This window comes from Pan paniscus, chromosome 10, assembly GCF_029289425.2.
Source record: "Pan paniscus chromosome 10, NHGRI_mPanPan1-v2.0_pri, whole genome shotgun sequence".
Lineage (NCBI taxonomy): Eukaryota > Metazoa > Chordata > Mammalia > Primates > Hominidae > Pan > Pan paniscus.
Genome location: NC_073259.2, coordinates 113277839 through 113296360, shown reverse-complemented (window position 1 = coordinate 113296360; position 18522 = coordinate 113277839). Strand labels below are relative to the sequence as shown.

The 18522-nt window shown below is 44.2% G+C and overlaps 1 protein-coding gene across 4 annotated transcripts in view; it reads left to right on the top strand.

Moving 5' to 3' along the window:
• Nucleotides 1-18522, top strand: part of APPL2 (adaptor protein, phosphotyrosine interacting with PH domain and leucine zipper 2) — a 63258-nt gene that overhangs the window by 10083 nt on the left and 34653 nt on the right. For all 4 annotated transcript variants that reach the window (XM_034934383.3, XM_003832552.5, XM_055096073.2 and 1 more), the window contains exons 3-7: nt 8743-8802; nt 9328-9399; nt 15112-15199; nt 18231-18272; nt 18401-18459. In XM_034934383.3, coding sequence (XP_034790274.1) covers nt 8743-8802; nt 9328-9399; nt 15112-15199; nt 18231-18272; nt 18401-18459 — 321 coding nt within the window. The remainder of the gene's footprint in view (nt 1-8742; nt 8803-9327; nt 9400-15111; nt 15200-18230; nt 18273-18400; nt 18460-18522) is intronic.

The window sequence follows — 18522 nt, the reverse complement described above, 5'->3', positions numbered from 1 at the left end:
AGAGGCTGTAACCCAGCTTTTAATGCGCAGCATATGATCATCACGTGGGTTCTCCTGCTGGCCAGAAACCCTTCCTCCTGCCTCAGCGTTTCCTGCAGCAGAGGCTGGTGAGAATGTCTGGTTAGTGCTGCCAGATTCAAAGACAGAGTCAAGCAGTGATCAGCTGTGTTCAGATTGGCTGGGCCAGGGACACTTGGTTTTTCAGGTTTCTTTGAAAGCTTAGGTGTTTCGTTTTGTTTTTAATTGAAGAAAGAAAGCTTTTCTGATTCCTGTTTTGATCTGTTTATTTTCATATATATATTTTAAGATAGTATATTTCTCAGTGTTTTCATTCAAGTTTTTTCCCCTAAAGTTATGTTTTCTTGGTTTCATTGCACGTTATTCCATAAATATTTTATACCTAGGCATGTTGAATTTGATTGATAGAGTTTTATAATTTCCTTTTTAAAAACAGACTCTCCACAAGATACAGTTTTTCATTATCATATTTTCAAAAGCAGGCTTACGCTGCTGATAAATGATAAGTATTCATAAAAGATATTTTAATCAGACTACACGGGATATTTCTGGATGCTGATATTGCGAATGCCCTTCAGAGACCTTAGTTTTAGAAAGAGGAAGAACAAGAAAAACTAGAGGAAAACTTCTATGAGCAGTTTTGCTGATTGTGGCTAGTTTGGGGAAATTTTAAATTTTGTTTGGCTTAACCTCTAGAATGAAACTATAGACTCTAAGCTGTTTTCAGCATCTTACAGTAGTCCCTGGAGTCACATCTGGCAGTAGTCCATTGTGGGTCCTTTGAATGAAAGAAGTAGTATACCTTTCCAGTGCATTAAAAGAGAAGAGCCTGGTTACTTAGAACAGTCTGTTTTTCAAACTATTGGCTAAATAAGTTAAAAACTTCAGTTATGTCTAAATAGATGCATATGCATATATATTCAGTTAATTCTCAAATTTTGCATTCAACACATTTAATATTTATTTTCATTCTGCATCTCGGCCATAATATTCTTCTTTCCTAAAGAGGTTTAAAATTTTCTAATCTTTTAAAATGGATTTGTTAGGGGCTTACAGTGAAATTTATTTAGGTCATCTTGCTTCTCCTCTCAGCTGTTGTACTGAGAAAGTGGGGCCAGGGGTAATAATGTTCCTGGCGGGCAGGACAGGAAGGCTATCCCCAGCGGTATTCATGAAACCTGGCAACCCTTGTAACCTGGCATTCTCTTCCACCAGATGACAAACCTCTGTAGTTGCTACCTTCAGTTTGTATGAGATTTTTTGGTTTTGTTTTTGCTTTTTTTTTTTTTAAGTAAATTTGGGATGGAATTTTTTTGAAATGAGAACCGTGATTAAGACTCTCACTTTCCTTCAGCAAAGCAGGTTTAATTTAACACAGTTACATGTCTGCAGTCGTTCTTAACCAAAGCTTTCAGAATACAGAACTACTGATCCTGAAAGTTGATCTTAAAACTCCTGATCCTAGAAGCCCGAATTGGAGGTGGGAGTAGTATTTTCTCAAATTGGGGTAAAGACAGTGGGAGGGAATAGGAGTAAAGTATGCATAATTTGGTATATAAAGAAAAAAGTACTTTTCTTTAGAATGATGATATAGATAGCAAGCTAAACAAGTGAATGTACCGAGTGGGAAACCAGATGACAGTAGTGAGCATCCAGGAGTGTGAGTTTGTCATGGGGGAGGGAGAAGCACCTAGGAGGCAGATCAGGGTCACAGCTGCATGTTTTAAGAGTGAAAATAGTGGCCTTTCTTAGGCACATAAAAGTGCCACGCACTAGGCTGGCCACTCAGCTTTCACAACAGAGGAGAGGTATTTGTATAGTATGTGCTTACAGATGAGGAAGCTAAGACTCAGAGAGGTTAAGTAGCTTGCCTAAGGTCACACAGCTGATGAGTGGCAGAATTTTAAACCCAGATCTTTGACTGCAAAGCCTGCGCTCGCTCTTAACCACTATGCTTGCTCTCCTGACACGCTAGCCACCATTAATGGCAGCAGAGGCCAAAGAAGTGTAAGCTTTTAGAGGCTCCTCTTGTCATCATGGAAGAACCACCCTTGTTTATCAGCTCACAGCTTTGTAATATGTTAGAGGCAGGACCCAGTTCCTTTTTGTATCCCAGAGTAACTTTCTTGGTTTCATTAGTTTTTATCCATAAATATTCTAATCAGTGTGTTTTAGCAGCCCTGAAAACCAGTCACATTGAGGCTTATCTGACAGGGACTGAGAGGAGGTGCATATGTAGCTTAAGGTCGGAGGGAGCAGAGGGCGTGAGTGGCTCTTAGTAACGACTTCATAGACCTGGGTTCTGCACTTGGTCTGCACTTGGGTCTGCAGCTTTCCCTCATGCTGGCATTGGTAGCTTTCAGATAGCAATCTAAAAGCTGTTGATTGCTTTTAGATTATTCTGGGTGAGGCTCACTCACTCAGGTACAGGAGTTAAGTGTGTGACCTTGGACTTCACAGATCTGAGTTCCAGTCTTGGCTCAGCCGCTTGCTGTGTAACCTTGGGCAGGTCGAGCCATCATCAGTTGATTGCCTGAGTTTCCTTATCAGCTAAACAAAGGCCATAAGAATACCCACCTCAGAGGGTTCTTGTGAGTTAATCATGTTAATACCTGTAAAATGCTAAGATCAGTCTCTGCTCACAGAGTGCTCTCAGTGTGAACAGAACCGTCTTCTGTTTTATGATGATAATAGTTGCAATAGCACTGTACACTGGCACTGTTATTTGGGTTAAATAGAAGTTTAGTCCTCTCATCCTTTCTTGAAGGAACAGCAGTATGTGCCATCTTTGGCTTCTCGCCAAACATCTGATATTTGTTCCTCAAGCCACCTCAGTCTGGTCTTGGCCTCCACTTTGCATGGGAGGCTGCTTAGTGCCTGGCTCACAGCCTCTCTCCACTCTGCCCATGGGCAGCATCTGATTCTGTTAATAACACCCCCCTCGAGACTGTCTTCCGTTGGTTCCTCTGACAGGCTGTCTCCTGGCCCCCTCCTGGGCTCTGCCCCTTGTTCTTGGTGGTTCCCTGAAGTCTTGGGGTCCTGCAGAATTCCTTTGGAATCCTTCTCTGGTGAGTCTGTGTTCACTCCCTGGGCAAGATCACTTTAGCAACTGCCTGGCCATTTCTGAATCCTTTTCTGGCCCTTGCCGCTTTCCAGACTCGGGGTCTTTATTCGAAACAACGTTTGCCTGTTGTTACTGTGCAGAGTTAGCTTTCGCTCTTCCCTGGGCGACTGCGGTTCCTGTCGTCAGGAAGACGCCTTCCCCTTTTCATTCTTCCTCCACACCGCAGCTGGATTACTTCAGACCTTCCCGTCACCTCCTCATCTTCAGACGCCTCCGTGGCTCTCTGTAACCACAAGGAAAAGGCATAAAGTCCTCAGCAAGGCATGCTAAATCCTTCATGAGCTGCATCTCAGCCTGCTCCTCTTGTCTTGTTGCTGGCTGTTCCAGAACATGCCAGACCTTTTGCACACCCTCCACTCCTGCTCTGCCACTCCTGCTGCCTGTTTCTTTATTATCCTGTTGCCCTGGCAGATGTCCTTCCTGGCCTCTGAGACTGACCGCAAGCCTGACAAAGTTTCTCTGACACCTTTTCTTCCTTCCTCCTCTCCCTTCCTGGCCAAAGTGCCATTGCCCTTCACCAGTGTGCCCAAATGCCTTGTACACTTGTTGGTCAGAGCACTTAAGACGTAATGACGCGGTCTCCTTGTCCCTTCATGGACTCTCAGCTCCCAGAGCTCAGAGTTAGATGTTGCCAGTGCCCTACACCATGTCTGGCCCCATTCAGTGTTTGGTGGGTAGCAGTCTGGCCCCATAGGTGTTGAATGAAGGACTGAATTTGGGACAGCTCCACCTAAAAGCAAGGACATCTCAACGGCACACTTTTTTGTCATTTCCAAATTCATATCCCCTCCTCAGTTCCTTGGCTGAAGGCACCGTTCTCCATCTGGCCTTCCACATGGGCAGCACAGTTCTTTCTGACTCCCCCGTCTTCCTCACTCACCACACCCTGCTGTTTCTGCCTCAGGAACACCTCCATGCCCCGCTCTGCACTGTCTGCCTCAGGCTCAGACCCTTGTTTATCTCAGCTTCTCCAAGTGGCCTCCTGATCAGTCCCCCTCATCTATTCTCTCTCCCACTTCAGTGTTTTCTTCCCACCACCACCACTCCTGGTTTTCTTCCACCCGTGCCTGAGCTTCTCATACTCCTGCCTGAGTTCCTCGGTGCTTCCCCACTGCCGCTGGAATAAAGTCCAGGTCCAGCAGGCATCCCCCCGTGGCCTGCCTCGCATGAGACGCTCCAGCCGCGTTCTTGCCACACCCCTCACTACTCCCTGTGTGCATCCTGTCTCGAGGGGCTCCTGAACTAGTGCGACCCGTGACCGCCAGCTTTATGATAAACACTGGGTACTGAATGTGACTAGGCAACATCTCCAGCCAAATAGTTGGTATAGATCGATGTGGATTTCCTCCACCCCACTCTCTAGCCTCTCCATTCATATTCACCGTGGATGCTGCTGCGCACAGAGGCCCTTGGGGGTTTCGGGTGACAGTTGCATTTAGTTAGCGTTCTGTGCTACAGAAAGATAAACATTCCTTTGCCAAATGCCCAGTTTTCCTTTCAGGCTTGCTAGCCACTTGATTTTCTGCCTTGGCAACAGCCCCGGGAGGTTCTGTTGAGCATGGGAGATGCCGTCAGCAAACCCTCCTCAGGGTGTCCTTTCAGGGCTTCTCACAAAGCAGTGCATAGTGTAGATGGCAGCCAGAGCGGCCCAGAGTGCCCACAACAACGCTGCTCATGGAACTCCATTGAGAATTCCCATTTTAGTCCCACGTCTTTTGCTCTTCTACCACTAGAAAAGTGTGGGACTTAGGTTCAGATCTATGGGCCCTACAGGTCCTGCCCACCTGAGTATTGAGTAGGTGCAGTTTTGGACTTTAGATTGAATAGCATAATAGTCAGAACATGAGCTTTTGATTTCGAGTCCTGCATTAAGTTGTTGCCTGCCAGTCACTAGTCATGTGGCTTTAGAAAGTTATTTATCCTTTCTGAAGCTTAGTCTCCTCGTTTACAAAATGGAAATAATAATAGTATCTACTTCATGGGTGCACTGTGAGGATTAAATGTGATAATATATGAAAAACATTTAACAGCAACATCAAGCACTTAGGGCAGACTCAGCATTAGCAGCTATCTTTATTGATGTTATTGCTAATATTTACTCCTCACTCGGGCTCCAGTTTTGCAAGTCCTGTTGTAGAGATATTTTTGCAGGCTTACCTCACAGGGCACAGGGCGTGGATTAATTAGCTGATGTTGGTAAAGCATTTCATACAACCTTTGTGTACAGTAGCTTAAGTATGAGTAAGATTAAAGTTGATCTCTTTTGAAAGACTTTTCACACAATGTGCTCTGTTCAGGGCAGGTGACAGGCTGTGTTGTAAGCATGTTGGTTTCCGATGAACTCATACTGGCTGCACAGAATCATAGTTGGTCTTGCACCCTGAAATATTACACATAGGAAAACACGCAGCATTTTCAAATGGTATTCCTAGGAGAGACCCAGAGAGTCTGGTTGTTCGAAGTCGTTTTGGAAGGCAGCTGTTGTGTGTTGCACGCTGTGCCCCTTCCTCCCTGAGCGGAGGTGGAGCTGTGTGGCTGTGTGAGTGGCACATGAGTGCTCTCCCCTTGAGCTTTGGGTACAGCCTGATGCTGGCAGTTCCCTGGCAGGTCTTTCCATTACATTCGGAGCATTTGCCAGTAAGCTCTGAGGAAGAATTTGAGTGGCCCATGGTCCCTGCTTGTTTGGAAGGCCTGGAGGGTGGGTATATGTGTTGAGCAGTCTCTGAAGGAGGCATATATGGGGAAGTAACATATTAGAGTTGACTAAAATAAAGAAAAGAATGAATTAGAAGAGTAGAAGCTCCTGGGATCTGAAATGGTGTAGCTTAAGAGAGCCTCCTGCAGAGGGTGTGGCAAAAGAATGGGTCTTTGAGACATCTGATGACAAAGCAGGATCAGTAATCCATGGCTCTTGGGCCAGCATCTTATTTTTGTAAATAAAGTTATATCAGAATGAAGCCACATTTACTTGTTTATATGTTATTTCTGGCTTCTCTTGTGCTACAAAGCAGAGTTGAATAGCTGTGGCAAAAACCATATATGGCCCACAAGCCTAAAATATTTACTCTCTGGCTCCTTACAGAAAAAGTTTGCCCACCCTAGTGTAAAGCAGAGGCCTTCTCCTCTCCTGCCTTGTGGTAGAACTTGGGATCTTAGTAGCATTTAGGAGTGTGGATTTTAGAATCGGACAGCTCCGGGTTCACATCCCAGCCCTGCCACTCATCAGCTGTGTATCCTTGCACAGGTGGCTTAATCTCTCAGTGCTTCAGTTTCTTCATCTATAAAATGGAGTTATTAATTAGAACCTGCTTTACAGGGTCATTGGAATTAGATGAGGTCATGCACAGAATGCATTTAGCATAGGGTCTGGCATGAATGAAGCCCTCTGTAAATGTTAGCTGCTGTTACAATGATTCTGTGGGTCTGCAAATCATGTTCCACATGGTGCTGCCCTCAGGCACATGCCAAGATAGCTTGAATGAATCCATCTGCTGCTAACTCAGAAAGAAGGAGCATGAGATTTTCAGTCATAGCTGAGTATCAGCCCAGTGAGTGAGATAAGACCTTTGTTTCCATGCACTCTGATCTTCAAAACAGCACTGCTAAAGATGGTTGACAGGTAGTAGTCTCTGGCCAATTGCTTCGTATTTTATTTCATTTGTGATGTTTCCTTATATAGTTAGGAAGGATTTTAAAACCCTTACACCATGATTTCAGGTATTGTTTTAAACTTGGAATTTAGATGAATCTTCTAATCTTGTTCATTCATTCATTCATCAAACATTTGTTGAGGGCTTGCTGTGTGCTAAGAACTGTTGGACGTTCCTGTGTGAATGAAGGACATTGTGCTTGTGGCTTTGTCCCCTTGCTGACTTCTTGACTATGTGGCTAGAAGTCACATTTCTGGTTAGTTTTGAAAGGGGTTGAATACCAGTAGGATGTCAGAGCCAGGCACTTCTGTTGTATTTGTCTGACTTTCTTCTGAGGAAAAAGAGCCATGTTTCCTGGTCTATTAATGCCTATTCCTTAGGGCAGAGCAGGAAGTCAGGGAACAGGTTGGCCAGTTGTCTGTGAAGAGGGTCAAAAAAAGGTAGGACTTGGCTCTACCGTATTCTGCCAAATAGGACTGGGAAAAATAAAATAAGCTCCTGCAGAGCTCAGGACTTAGCCTTAAAGGAACAACAACCCCAGGAGAAATAGCCAGTGGAGGCCAAGGGCAAGAAGGTAGGCCAGTGTCCTCCCATCATCTGTGCCACGTCAGACCCAGTGGCTCTGCTCCTTAGGAATAAACCCTGAATCTTAAGCTTTAACTGAGCTTTAGAAATGTAAGGCAAGTTTTCTAGGCTGCCCACATCAGTGGTAGGAGGATAGTGGTAGAAAACCGCTGTGTAGCCAGAGATTAGAGGAATAAACAAGAGGAGAGGAAAATGAGCAGTACGGGCTGGTGAAAATGGCACAAAGCAGGCCTCCCAGGGCATCGCAGCTCTTGAAGAGCAGTGTTTCCTCGGGTTTTCTGGGATACTTGGGTTTAGCTGTGCTTCTGTTACCATCCATCATTGCCAGCGAGTGTTCTAAGCCTGGTGGAATCTGACCTTGTCATATGCTGCTTCAGTCCCCACTGTGCTTCCAGTATGTGTGAGCCTGGGCCCCGGGGGCCTGCACACCTTCCCACTGCCTCATTCCCAGCCTGATATTGCCTCCAAGTACACAGCTCTTGCTCCAGCCACGCTCCACTTCAGAGCTGTTCAGACAGGCAGTGCATTTCTTCCACGTGTTGGCGCCTCCTGGAAAGCTCGTCCCCATGGCTGACTCCTAGTTTGTCTTCAGAACATCTGTTCCCTGGAGACTGTCTGTCAGAGCCTCCCAACACAGCCAGTATTTTTCTTTTGCAGTTCTCATCACACTTGTAACTATTTTTTTGATGCGTGCTTCCCTAAAAAGCCCCATGAGGACAGGGACTGTGCCCTTGTTGAATGTCTGGCACATTATAATTGCTCACTACATTTCTTTATGGACTGAATGACCAGAAGGAGCAGTCATTTGTAAAGGGTTAAAAAATAAAATAGCAAGCTTTAACCTTTTGATTTGTTTTGGTCTTGTTTTCCAAATGTCTGAACAAAACATTTTATTATTTGACAGGCACACACATATGCTTTCTTCTTCTTTTAGCTACATATGGTAGAAAGGGATTTTTTTTTTCTTTTATAATTTTTTTTTAGAGACAAGGTCTCACTCTGTCACCCAGGCTAGAATGCAGTGGCACAATGATGGCTTACTGCAGCCTCAACCTCCTGGACTTAAGGGGTCCTCCCATCTTAGCCTCCTGAATAGCTGGGACTACAGGTGCATGCCATCCTGCCTGGATAATTAAAAATGTTTTTATTTTGCAGAGATGGAGTTTTGCTGTGTTGCCTAGTCTGGTCTCAAACTCCTGGTCTCAAGTGATCTTCCTGCCTCAATCTCCCAAAGTACTAGGATTATAGGTGTGCACCACTGGACCCAGCCAATATTACTTTTTAAGGGATTCTCAGAGATGGCATTTTTCAGTGACTATGTATACATTGGACTAATCTTACTTGCTTTTTCTCTTCTCTCCACAGAATGAGATGTGCCTGGCCACACAACAGCTTTCTAAGCAACTGCTGGCATATGAAAAACAGGTAACTTGGTATTTATGTGGCCTATGATGCCGCTGTGTTCAGGACTTTCTTAAGTGGAATTATCCAGAGGCATCCTTAGAGACCTAAATTATTTGTTTCATTTTCTTCATAGTTTTTTTGTCTTGTCTTTTCCCTTCCACTGTTGTATTGAAATCAGTGATTATCCCACAGTCTTTATGAGGTATTCTAATTAGCATCTAGAAGTAATTAACTGCCATTGAGGGTTCCGAGTCTCCAAGGAACTACAAGTGAATCAACATTAGCAATTCCAGGAAATAAACACTCAAATAACGTCAAAAAATATGTTTGACAGAAAGGAATGGCCAGGGAGGGTCAGATGAGTGCACCCTGGGGGCAGGACAAAGGGGATAGCTGTGACTCCCTCTTCAGGTAGACACTTCTGACAGGACGTGCTCTTGGAGAAGAAAGGACGTCGGTGTGGAGGGTCGTGTTCTGCAGGTGATGCTTCGTGCTGAATTCCCCAGTATTCACTTAACACCTGCTTCTTTTATTCTTTGGTCTTAGAACTTTGCTCTTGGCAAAGGTGATGAAGAAGTAATTTCCACACTCCACTATTTTTCCAAAGTGGTGGATGAGGTAAGATAGCAACATAGAAAATTTGTATTTGATTCTTTCTTGAACTTTCTTTTGTTGTTATTTTGGCCCACTTTCCATTTTTAAATATCTACTTAAATATCTGAGAAGGTATCTCAACTTGTTGATCTTCCAAAGCTCCTTTCATAGGAGAGGTTGTACACTAACTATTAATGTTTGTTTCTGGTTTGAGGGGAATGGCTTCGATATATATGAAGAATAGACCAAAAGAAAGATTTCTGAGAATTCGGTTTCCAAAGGAGAGTATATTAGTTTCTCAGATTGCCATAGTAAATTACCATGAATATGTAGCTTCAAACAACAGAACTTTATCCCCTCCCAGTGTGCTATAGGCCAGAAGGCTGAAGTCAAGGTGCTGGCAGGGCCACACTGCTTCCGTTGGCTCCAGGGAGAATCCTCGTGCATCTTTTGGTGGCTCCAGGTGTTCCTTGGCTGTGGCAGCATCACTCCAGTCTGGCTTTACATCCCCTCTACCCCACATGTTTTTCCTCTTCTGTGTCTTCTCTTCTTATACAGGCACTTGGCATTGGATTTAGTGACAATCCAGGATGATCTCATTTCAGGATCCTTCATTACATCTGCAAAGACTCTTTTTTTCAAATATTCACATGTTCTGGGTGGTCATATCTTTTAGGGGAGGGGCACAGTTCAACCCACTACAAAGGGTTTATTTTTATATTTTTTTCTTATTTTTTAATTTTGTAGGGATGGCCTCTTGCTTTGTTGCCCAGGCTGGCCTCAAACTGTGGCCTCAAAGGATCCTCCTGTCTAAGCCTCCCAAAGTGCTGGGGTTACAGACATGGGCCACCATGCCTAGCTTACTACAAAGGGTTTAATACAACTGTTCTTATAGCTATATTTTACAGTACATTTGGAATATTTGTAAAAAACAAAACCAGGTATTATAGGAAAAGTGCATAAATTCTAATTGTAAAAAACATAAGAGCTCAGATGCTACTAGTGCTGGACAGAACTCTGCAAAATTAGGTAGATATAAATAGTTCCATCTTTTTTTGTTGTTTATAAGATGGAGTCTCGCTCTGTTTCCCAGGCTGGAGTGCAGTGGCGCAATCTCGGCTCACTGCAAGCTCCACCTCCCGGGTTCACACCATTCTCCTGGCTCAGCCTCCCGAGTAGCTGGGACTACGCCCGGCTAATTTTTTGTATTTTTAGTAGGGTTTCACCGTGTTAGCCAGGATGGTCTCGGTCTTCTGACCTTGTGATCCGCCCACCTCGGCATCCCAAAGTGCTGAGATTACAGGCATGAGCCACCGCGCCTGGCCAAATAGTTCCATCTTTTAAGGAGTTTGAATACTCAAAAAATCATGATAAAGAATAAACATAAAGGAGTGTGCAGATGCCGTTTAACTGACCAGTTATTGATCTGCAGTAGATACTGTCTTCAGTTTACAAAATGAGAAACTAACATTCATATAAAACTGTACTGATTGCATTTTCGTTTATTCAACAAACCAGTTCAACAAGCCATTATTTATTCAACAAACATTTATTGATGACCTCCTATTTAGCAGACGCTGTTCTAGGCACTGGGGATGTAAAAGTGAACACATCATATGATTTTTATTGGGCTTTGTCCTCTACCCTACTAAACAGTAGGAAAAAGACAAACTCATTCTCTTTCTATACTTTCAGCACTCAGCACACTTTGGTCACCAAAATGTGTGGGTTTTCCCCACATCAAGCAATTGTGTGACACTAACTGGCTGTCCTACAATTTAACTCAATTCCTACATATCTACCTGGAGATAGCCTCAGATCCCACAAGTTAAGGGCATGATCCTGCCAGACTACCCCCTCCCCCACACTTCAGATGCCAGTTGTAAGTCTAGGCCTCTGGTACTTCTGACAAACGAGCTATAAACTAGGGGTTCCTGCAACATCCCCCTGGGATTTGATTATTTTCTAGAATGGCCCACAAATCAGGGAAACACTTAAATTTACCTTTATTATAAAGGATATTACAGAGGACACAGATGAACAGCCAGATGAAGTGATACATAGGGCAAGGTACAGGGGAGGCGGCGTGGAACTTCCATGACCTCTCTGGGGACGTCACCCCTCTGGGCTCTGCTAGGTGTTTTAACGACCTGGAAGCTCTCCAAAGCCTGCAGTTCAGGTATTTTTATTGGCAGCTTCATCACATAGATGTGATCAACCTCCAGCTCTCTCCCGTTCCTGGAAGATGGGGGCGGGGCTGAAAGCTCCAAGCTCATAATCGTGGTTTGGTGTTTCTGGTGACCAGCCCCTATCCTGGAGGCCACCAGGAGTTGCCTCATCAGAACAAAAGACACTCCCATCATCCAGGAAATTCCAAAGGATTAGGAACTCTGTGTCAGAAACTGGGGTCAAAGACCAAATATTATAACAAAATATGCTCCTAGCACTTCTATTGATCGGGAAATTACAAGGGTTTTCAGAGCTCTATGCCAAGAACTGGGGGCAAAGACCAAATACATATTTTTTATTATATCATGATATCACACGCACTGCGTGGCTCTCTCTCAGATGTGTTGAAATGGATAAAAGATACATAGAAGATGTGATTATAGAGGAGCAAAAGTGATTTTTGGAAGGTTGGGGAAGAGTTTTCCTTAATTAACAGTAGAAAGATAACCCAGGGCGAGAAGCAATAGACTACACCCCTGAGTCACATGTTTGCTTGAGAAGAGAGTTGCTAAGGAAACGCGGTTAGTTGTCGAAACCCCAGAAGCAAGATTTCCAGTTTAAAATATTTACTTACAACCACGTTGTCATGGGCAGGAGTGATGATTGTTTTAGTAGGGAGTGAATAGTTCCCAAAGGATGGAAGTATGGTTTTTATTTTTTTATTTTTTGAGACAGAGTTTTGCTCTTATTGCCCAGGCTGGAGTGCAATGGCACGACCTTGGCTTACCGCAACCTCTGCCTCCCGGGTTCAAGCAACTGTCCTGCCTCAGCCTTTCCAAGCAGCTGGGATTACAGGCATGCACCACCACGCCCGGCCAATTTTGTATTTTTAGTAGAGACGGGGTTTATCCATGTTGGTCAGGCTGGTCTTGAACTCCTGATGTCAGGTGATCTGCCCACCTCAGCCTCCCAAAGTGCTGAGATTACAGGTGTGAGCCACCATGCCCAACCGGAAGTGTGGTTGTTACAGGTAGTATCATGGCACCCTGGAAGAGTTAGCTCTGCAAGTTTTCAAACAAACCTTTTGATGTAAAGACCCAGAGAGTGATAGCAGTTAGCCCAGGTGGGGCCTAAATCTGGGAAGAGGAGAGTAACTGTTCTCTCTACCTGGGCCTAAACCAGGTTGAAAAAATTTTAAGGCAAGTTATTTGACTCAGAAATTACAGGAAAGTTCAACAAAAAGTAGAAATTTATGTGGCTTACATCTGATAGAATGCATTGGAATGAGATCTTCCATGTTATAAGTCACACAGAGATTTCCACGCATAGTGATTTCCCTAAAAGCAGAGTTTCTGGACCACTTCCTTTGAGTGCACCTGAGACAGGATGTCATTGTCATTAGAGTCCACTGATTGAAGACCGAGCATGTGTGCCAGGCACTCTGCTCTGAGTGTGTCCTGTTCATGTCACTGTCTTGTCCTCACATGCCTTAGCCATGCAAGGAAGATGCTGTTGTCCCCATTTTCTATATGGTGATGCTAAAGTTGTGAGAGGTGGGTGCATGCCCCTTCCATTCTCCTGAGTGAAGGTGCTCTGGTCAGCAGTGATCCCCATGTTAAAAGCTGATGACATAACCCCCTTAATTCTTGGGGAGAAAATGAGTAGCTGGGAAATGTACCATTTCTGTAGTGCATAACCATTGGAAAGACACTTAATCTTTCTGAGTTTTGGTTTCTCCATCTTATATGGCATCAGCAAGGCCCACTTAATTGGGCTATTATATTGATTGAATTAAATAATGTCTCTCAAAGCGTCAAGCACAGAGCCTGTTAACTGTTAATGAAAAACAGTACCTTTCTTATAGAAGTTATTCTGGAAAAGTAGTCATCACATTCTGTTCTGAAGGCATTTACTGGCATGGCTGTCTTCCTGTGTTACCCCCAAATACAGCTGCCATGCTTTGACTTGGTCGAGCAATAGGGAAAGTGTTAGCAGCTTGCCCCGGTGCTTCCTTGCCTGGCAAATGGTTGACCTTAGGCAAGTCTTTAAGCTTGTAAGAGTGGCCTCTGAAGCCACAGCCTCGAAGGACCAGATCTGTTGGGAGATGCGTGTGCAGAAGGTTGATGAATATGCGTGACTGCCAGCACTGCTAAAAGAAACTTTGCCACATGTTGAATCCAAAAATGATTGCTGGGTGATTTCCCCTTAGTCACCCAGCAGGAATCCCAAAATATCTGGAAGTCTGTGGTCTAGTGGGAAGATCCCTTCCACTGTATTCATTGCCAACGTCTAGATTCCCAAACATGTGAGCATAAAGGACAAATTCTGTATCCCAGGCTATGTAGTGGAAAGTAAACGAATCTTAGATCTCACCAGCCCCAGATTAAAAGCCCAGCTATGCTGTTTATTTGCCCTCTGGATTTGGAGAGCTATTTGCATGTCTGTAAAGTGGTGATGATAAATAATACCTAACTCACAGAATGAGTGAGAACTACTTAGTATTGAGCGTATAAAGCTGGCATGCAAAAAGTACTCAAAAATGCACTGATAGGGATAATTTTTATTTCTCCTAGATAATTTACAAAGATAGAATTTACTGAGTCCTTGAGGTAGAAGGGGAGAAAGAGTCAAGGGCTGTTAAAATCATCTGGTGAGGAGCATCACATCCAAATGCAGTTATCTTATTCTCAGGTCCTTTTCTAGACTAAAGGTCTGAAATCTGGCAGAGTTGTTTTGGTAGGAAGTATTCTTTTTTTTTTTTTTTTTGAGATGGAGTCTCGCTGTGTCACCCAGGCTGAACTGCAGTGGCGCGATCTCGGCTCACTGCAAGCTCCACCTCCCGGGTTCACACCATTCTCCTGCCTCAGCCTCCCACATAGCTGGGACTACAGGCGCCCGCCACCATGCTGGCTAATTTTTTGTATTTTTAGTAGAGACAGGATTTCACTGTGCTAGCGAGGATGGTCTCGATCTCCTGACCTCATGATCCGCCTGCCTCAGCCTCCCAAAGTGCTGGGATTACAGGCGTGAGCTACCACGCCCAGCCGTTAGGGAGTATTCTTTCTCCAAAGTCACTTCCAGGCCCATAGCTGGCCGTGGTTTTCAGGCGAGTAGGTTTCCAGCAGGCCCATCTTTAAGGCGTGGCTTCAGCCTCCCTGGAGAGTGAGAGAGTCGAGCAGCCTGGCGAGGTCCTGAGCCATGACAGCACTGACAGCTGGCTGTGTTCTCTGCAGGCACATCCAGGCATTAGGATTCTCCAGTGGGGTGGGGCCCAGAGTGGGAACACAGAAGAAGCAGAGTCTGCCCAGTGAACAGGGTAGCTGTGGGCCCAGACACTCTGTTAGCAAGCTTCATTGGTGCCCTGGTCAGTTAGAACCTTGCATTTCATTTTTCATGCTTCTAGGCCAATATCATTTACTGCTTCATGAAGGGTATTTACTTGCTGAGGAAGTCTACCTGAGCTCTGTGACCACACGGAAGTGTTCAGTGTGATTCCTTGGTGAAATGAGACTATGTCCATAATAATAATGTATTTAATTTACTTGAATACCATTCTCTTTCTTTCAGCTTAATCTTCTCCATACAGAGCTGGCTAAACAGTTGGCAGACACAATGGTTCTACCTATCATACAATTCCGAGAAAAGGATCTCACAGGTAAAGTAACTGAGTTCAATGCCAGTTACCTTCAAAATATTGTGTAATGCATTTCATAATAATTCTTACTGCATTTCTTTCAATGTGTGGATCGCTGAGAAATGCCTTTCTTTTTGAGCAGTTCAATTCAGTGAACTTTTACTGACTTCCCACTATGTTCCCGGCTCACCTAAAGGAGATCACAGGCCAGTGAGAAGACAGGTGTGGAAACAGATCGTTGTAATGTCATTTGCTGAGGGTAGCAGGACAGAGACGCACAGGAGTAGAAACAGCACACAGAAAGGCGTGCTAGGGACGGCTTCCTGAAGAAGGTGATCTCTGAGCTGGGTTTTGAAAAATGACATTAAGGCTGTGTTCCAGATTAGGGGACATTTGTAAAGTCATGCTCTTCTTGGGGGAACCGTGAATGCTTTGGAATGGAAAGCGGGGGCTTGGAGAAAGGGGAAGACGGGATAGGAACCATGCTTTCTCTGTGCTAGACTCTGGGGATGCAGCTGTGAACGATGGATGGGGACTGCTCTTATGGAACTACCAGTTAGTGAGTAAGGGAATCTGTGAGTCAGTCAGAAAACTTAGTTGTCCTTTTGGACTAATTTTGGTTCTTCAACTAAAATAAAGCATTAGGACAATTTTATATTTCTTAGAAATCAAATTAGTCACAAAATGCACATAAAAAAGCATGAATAATCTTGAAAAAACTTCGCTGATGTTAGAAAAGGGACTCCACATTTTCTAGTCCTATTCTCTCTTCATTGGAAGTATTTATTACTTAGAGTTTAAGAATTACATTTTCTAGAACACTGATATAAACAAGTTGCTGGCCCCAAAAAAGCCTAAACCTGAATGCTAAAAGATCTGGTCAGTATATTACTTACTCTTTAAAAATATATCACTTTAAGCTTTTTTTGCGGCGGGGGTTGGAGCGGAGAAGGTTGCAGTAAATCTAAAGACAAGTCTTAAAGGTAAAGATTAGCCGGGCGCAGTGGCTCACGCCTGTAATCCCAGCACTTTGGGAGGCTGAGGCGGGCGGATCACGAGGTCAGGAGATCGAGACCATCCTGGCTAACACGGCGAAACCTCGTCTCTACTAAAACTATAAAAAATTAGCCGGGCATGGTGGCGCATGCCTGTAGTCCCAGCTACTCGGGAGGCTGAGGCAGGAGAATCGCTTGAACCCGGGAGGTGGAGGTTGCAGTGAGCCGAGATCGCGCCACTGCATTTCAGCCCAGGCGACAGAGCGAGACTCCGTCTCAAAAAAAAAAAAAGGGTGAAGATTTTCCTCCCTTGCTTTGAGATCCCCTGTGTTGGTGTCACCTGAGGCTAAGGAACAAGGATAGAACTGGCATAAACTCTACCTAAGGTCAGTTTGGCAGCACTAAAACTTAATAAATAAAAAATAACAAGTAATGCCTCCATTTGCTTGCATAAAGGGAAACCTTGATTAAACAAAGCAGGAATTTTAGTGCTTTTTAGTGTTGCTCATCTGTCATTGCATAGGAAGCTAAAACATGCTTGCCTCAGTCATCTGCTGATGATTCTGTCCTCACTGAATGCCTTAGTGGGTGCATTTTTTTGAAGGGTTTTCTCTAAATAAAATCATTAGAAGTGAACGGGATGTCATTTTAAAAACAAACTCCAAGTCCGTTTGAAAGAAAATAATCATCTCCTAAGACCTATGTTGTCAGATTTATGTCTTTCAGGTTTGCTTATGGGAGGCAGAACTAGAATTGAGAGTGCCCAGCAGCATTAATGACAGTGGCCTCCATTAATCCAGAGTGACCCCAAATGTGGATGAGTAGTATTTGCCCAGGATGGTGATTTTTTTAAGTGGAATAAAACTGCTCGTTAGTAGTAAGAAGGAATCTTCTTAGTATCTTTGAAAAAGGTTAAACATCCTTTTCTGATGCCATCAGGACCTCACTTTGAAGTATTTGGCCCCAGGTCATACCTGAGTCAACATCAGACCAAATTAGAATCTGATCTCCCCTCTGCCTAGACAGTGGTGTTTTATCTTACATTTCTCGGCCTTTATTCACTCACCAACACAAGTACATAATCTGAATGAAGAGAACGCAAGAGATATTAAGGAAACTACTTAAAATTGATAAGTAAAGAAACCTAAAACTTGACTCCAACAAGAAGTAAAAGATGGGAGAGAAAGAAAGAAAAATGCAAGCAGGAAAGGGCAGAAAGTAGCCTGATACCAAAAGAGTATGAATAACGCGAAGAGCATTTAAAAGCTGGAGGCAGTTTGGAGGCAAATTGAAAACTAGTATAACCAACATAGATGTGAATGGCTTTGCTTTGTTTGATAAAATGAAAATGGATTGTTTTAGAATTGTAGAAAGTGTCACTTTCTTTTAGGTATCAATCGTTGTGTTTTTAAGTTTCTAACCTTGGATGGTCACTGCTCTCAATGATCTTTTTGGATTTTTGGTCTTGGGCTTGGTTCAGCCATCTCTGTGCATGATGGGTGTGGCACTCACTCGGAGTAATAGTTATTGGTGTTGGCTTGTCGCAACTACAGTATGCTAGATCGTGTCACGTTTTTCATTAGTACAAGCACCGCGTATTCCTTTGTCCAGGGATGACTCCAGTAAGTCAGATATTAAAATGGCAACACAGGAAGCTTTTAGGTTCTGGGTGTAGAAAGATGTATTAAGACACTCTATTTGGGGGCTGAGGCATCAGAACTTAAGTTTATACTCCAGGTCTCCATGAAAAGTACCTGTCCACCACACTGTCCAGCCCACCTCCCCAGCGTGCCCTCTCCCTCACAGACCCTCAGCGCTATGTGGAGAGGCAGGGCTGCTCAGGCCATCAGGGTCACTGGGTGTGGGGCATGGTTGAAGCCGTATGTTCCAGTGAGCCCAGGTCCCAGCCTCTGGGCCAGCCTGTGAGAGCCAGGGACTGAGGGTGCAGGGGCTTCCCTTGCACGCATATTCTCTTATTTTCAGGGGAAAGTGCAGAGCTCTGGGTTGGCATGTTTTATTTTTCATTGCTCTAAGACGGTCCCTTTTCTCCTTTTCAGAAGTAAGCACTTTAAAGGATCTATTTGGACTCGCTAGCAATGGTAGGCACCTTCTCCATTCCTGGTGTGTGGGTGTGTGGGCTTACTGTGGCGGGGAGGAGACCCCCAATGAATGTTCTTCCCTTTCGACCCTGACCCTCCTGGGTGTTCAGATGTCTGTTTATTTTTAGAGCATGACCTCTCAATGGCAAAATACAGCAGGCTGCCTAAGAAAAAGGAGAATGAGAAGGTAAGAATACTTTACATGTTGTTTTTCACTTCATTTACATAAAGGCCTTTCATGCCTTCCTCT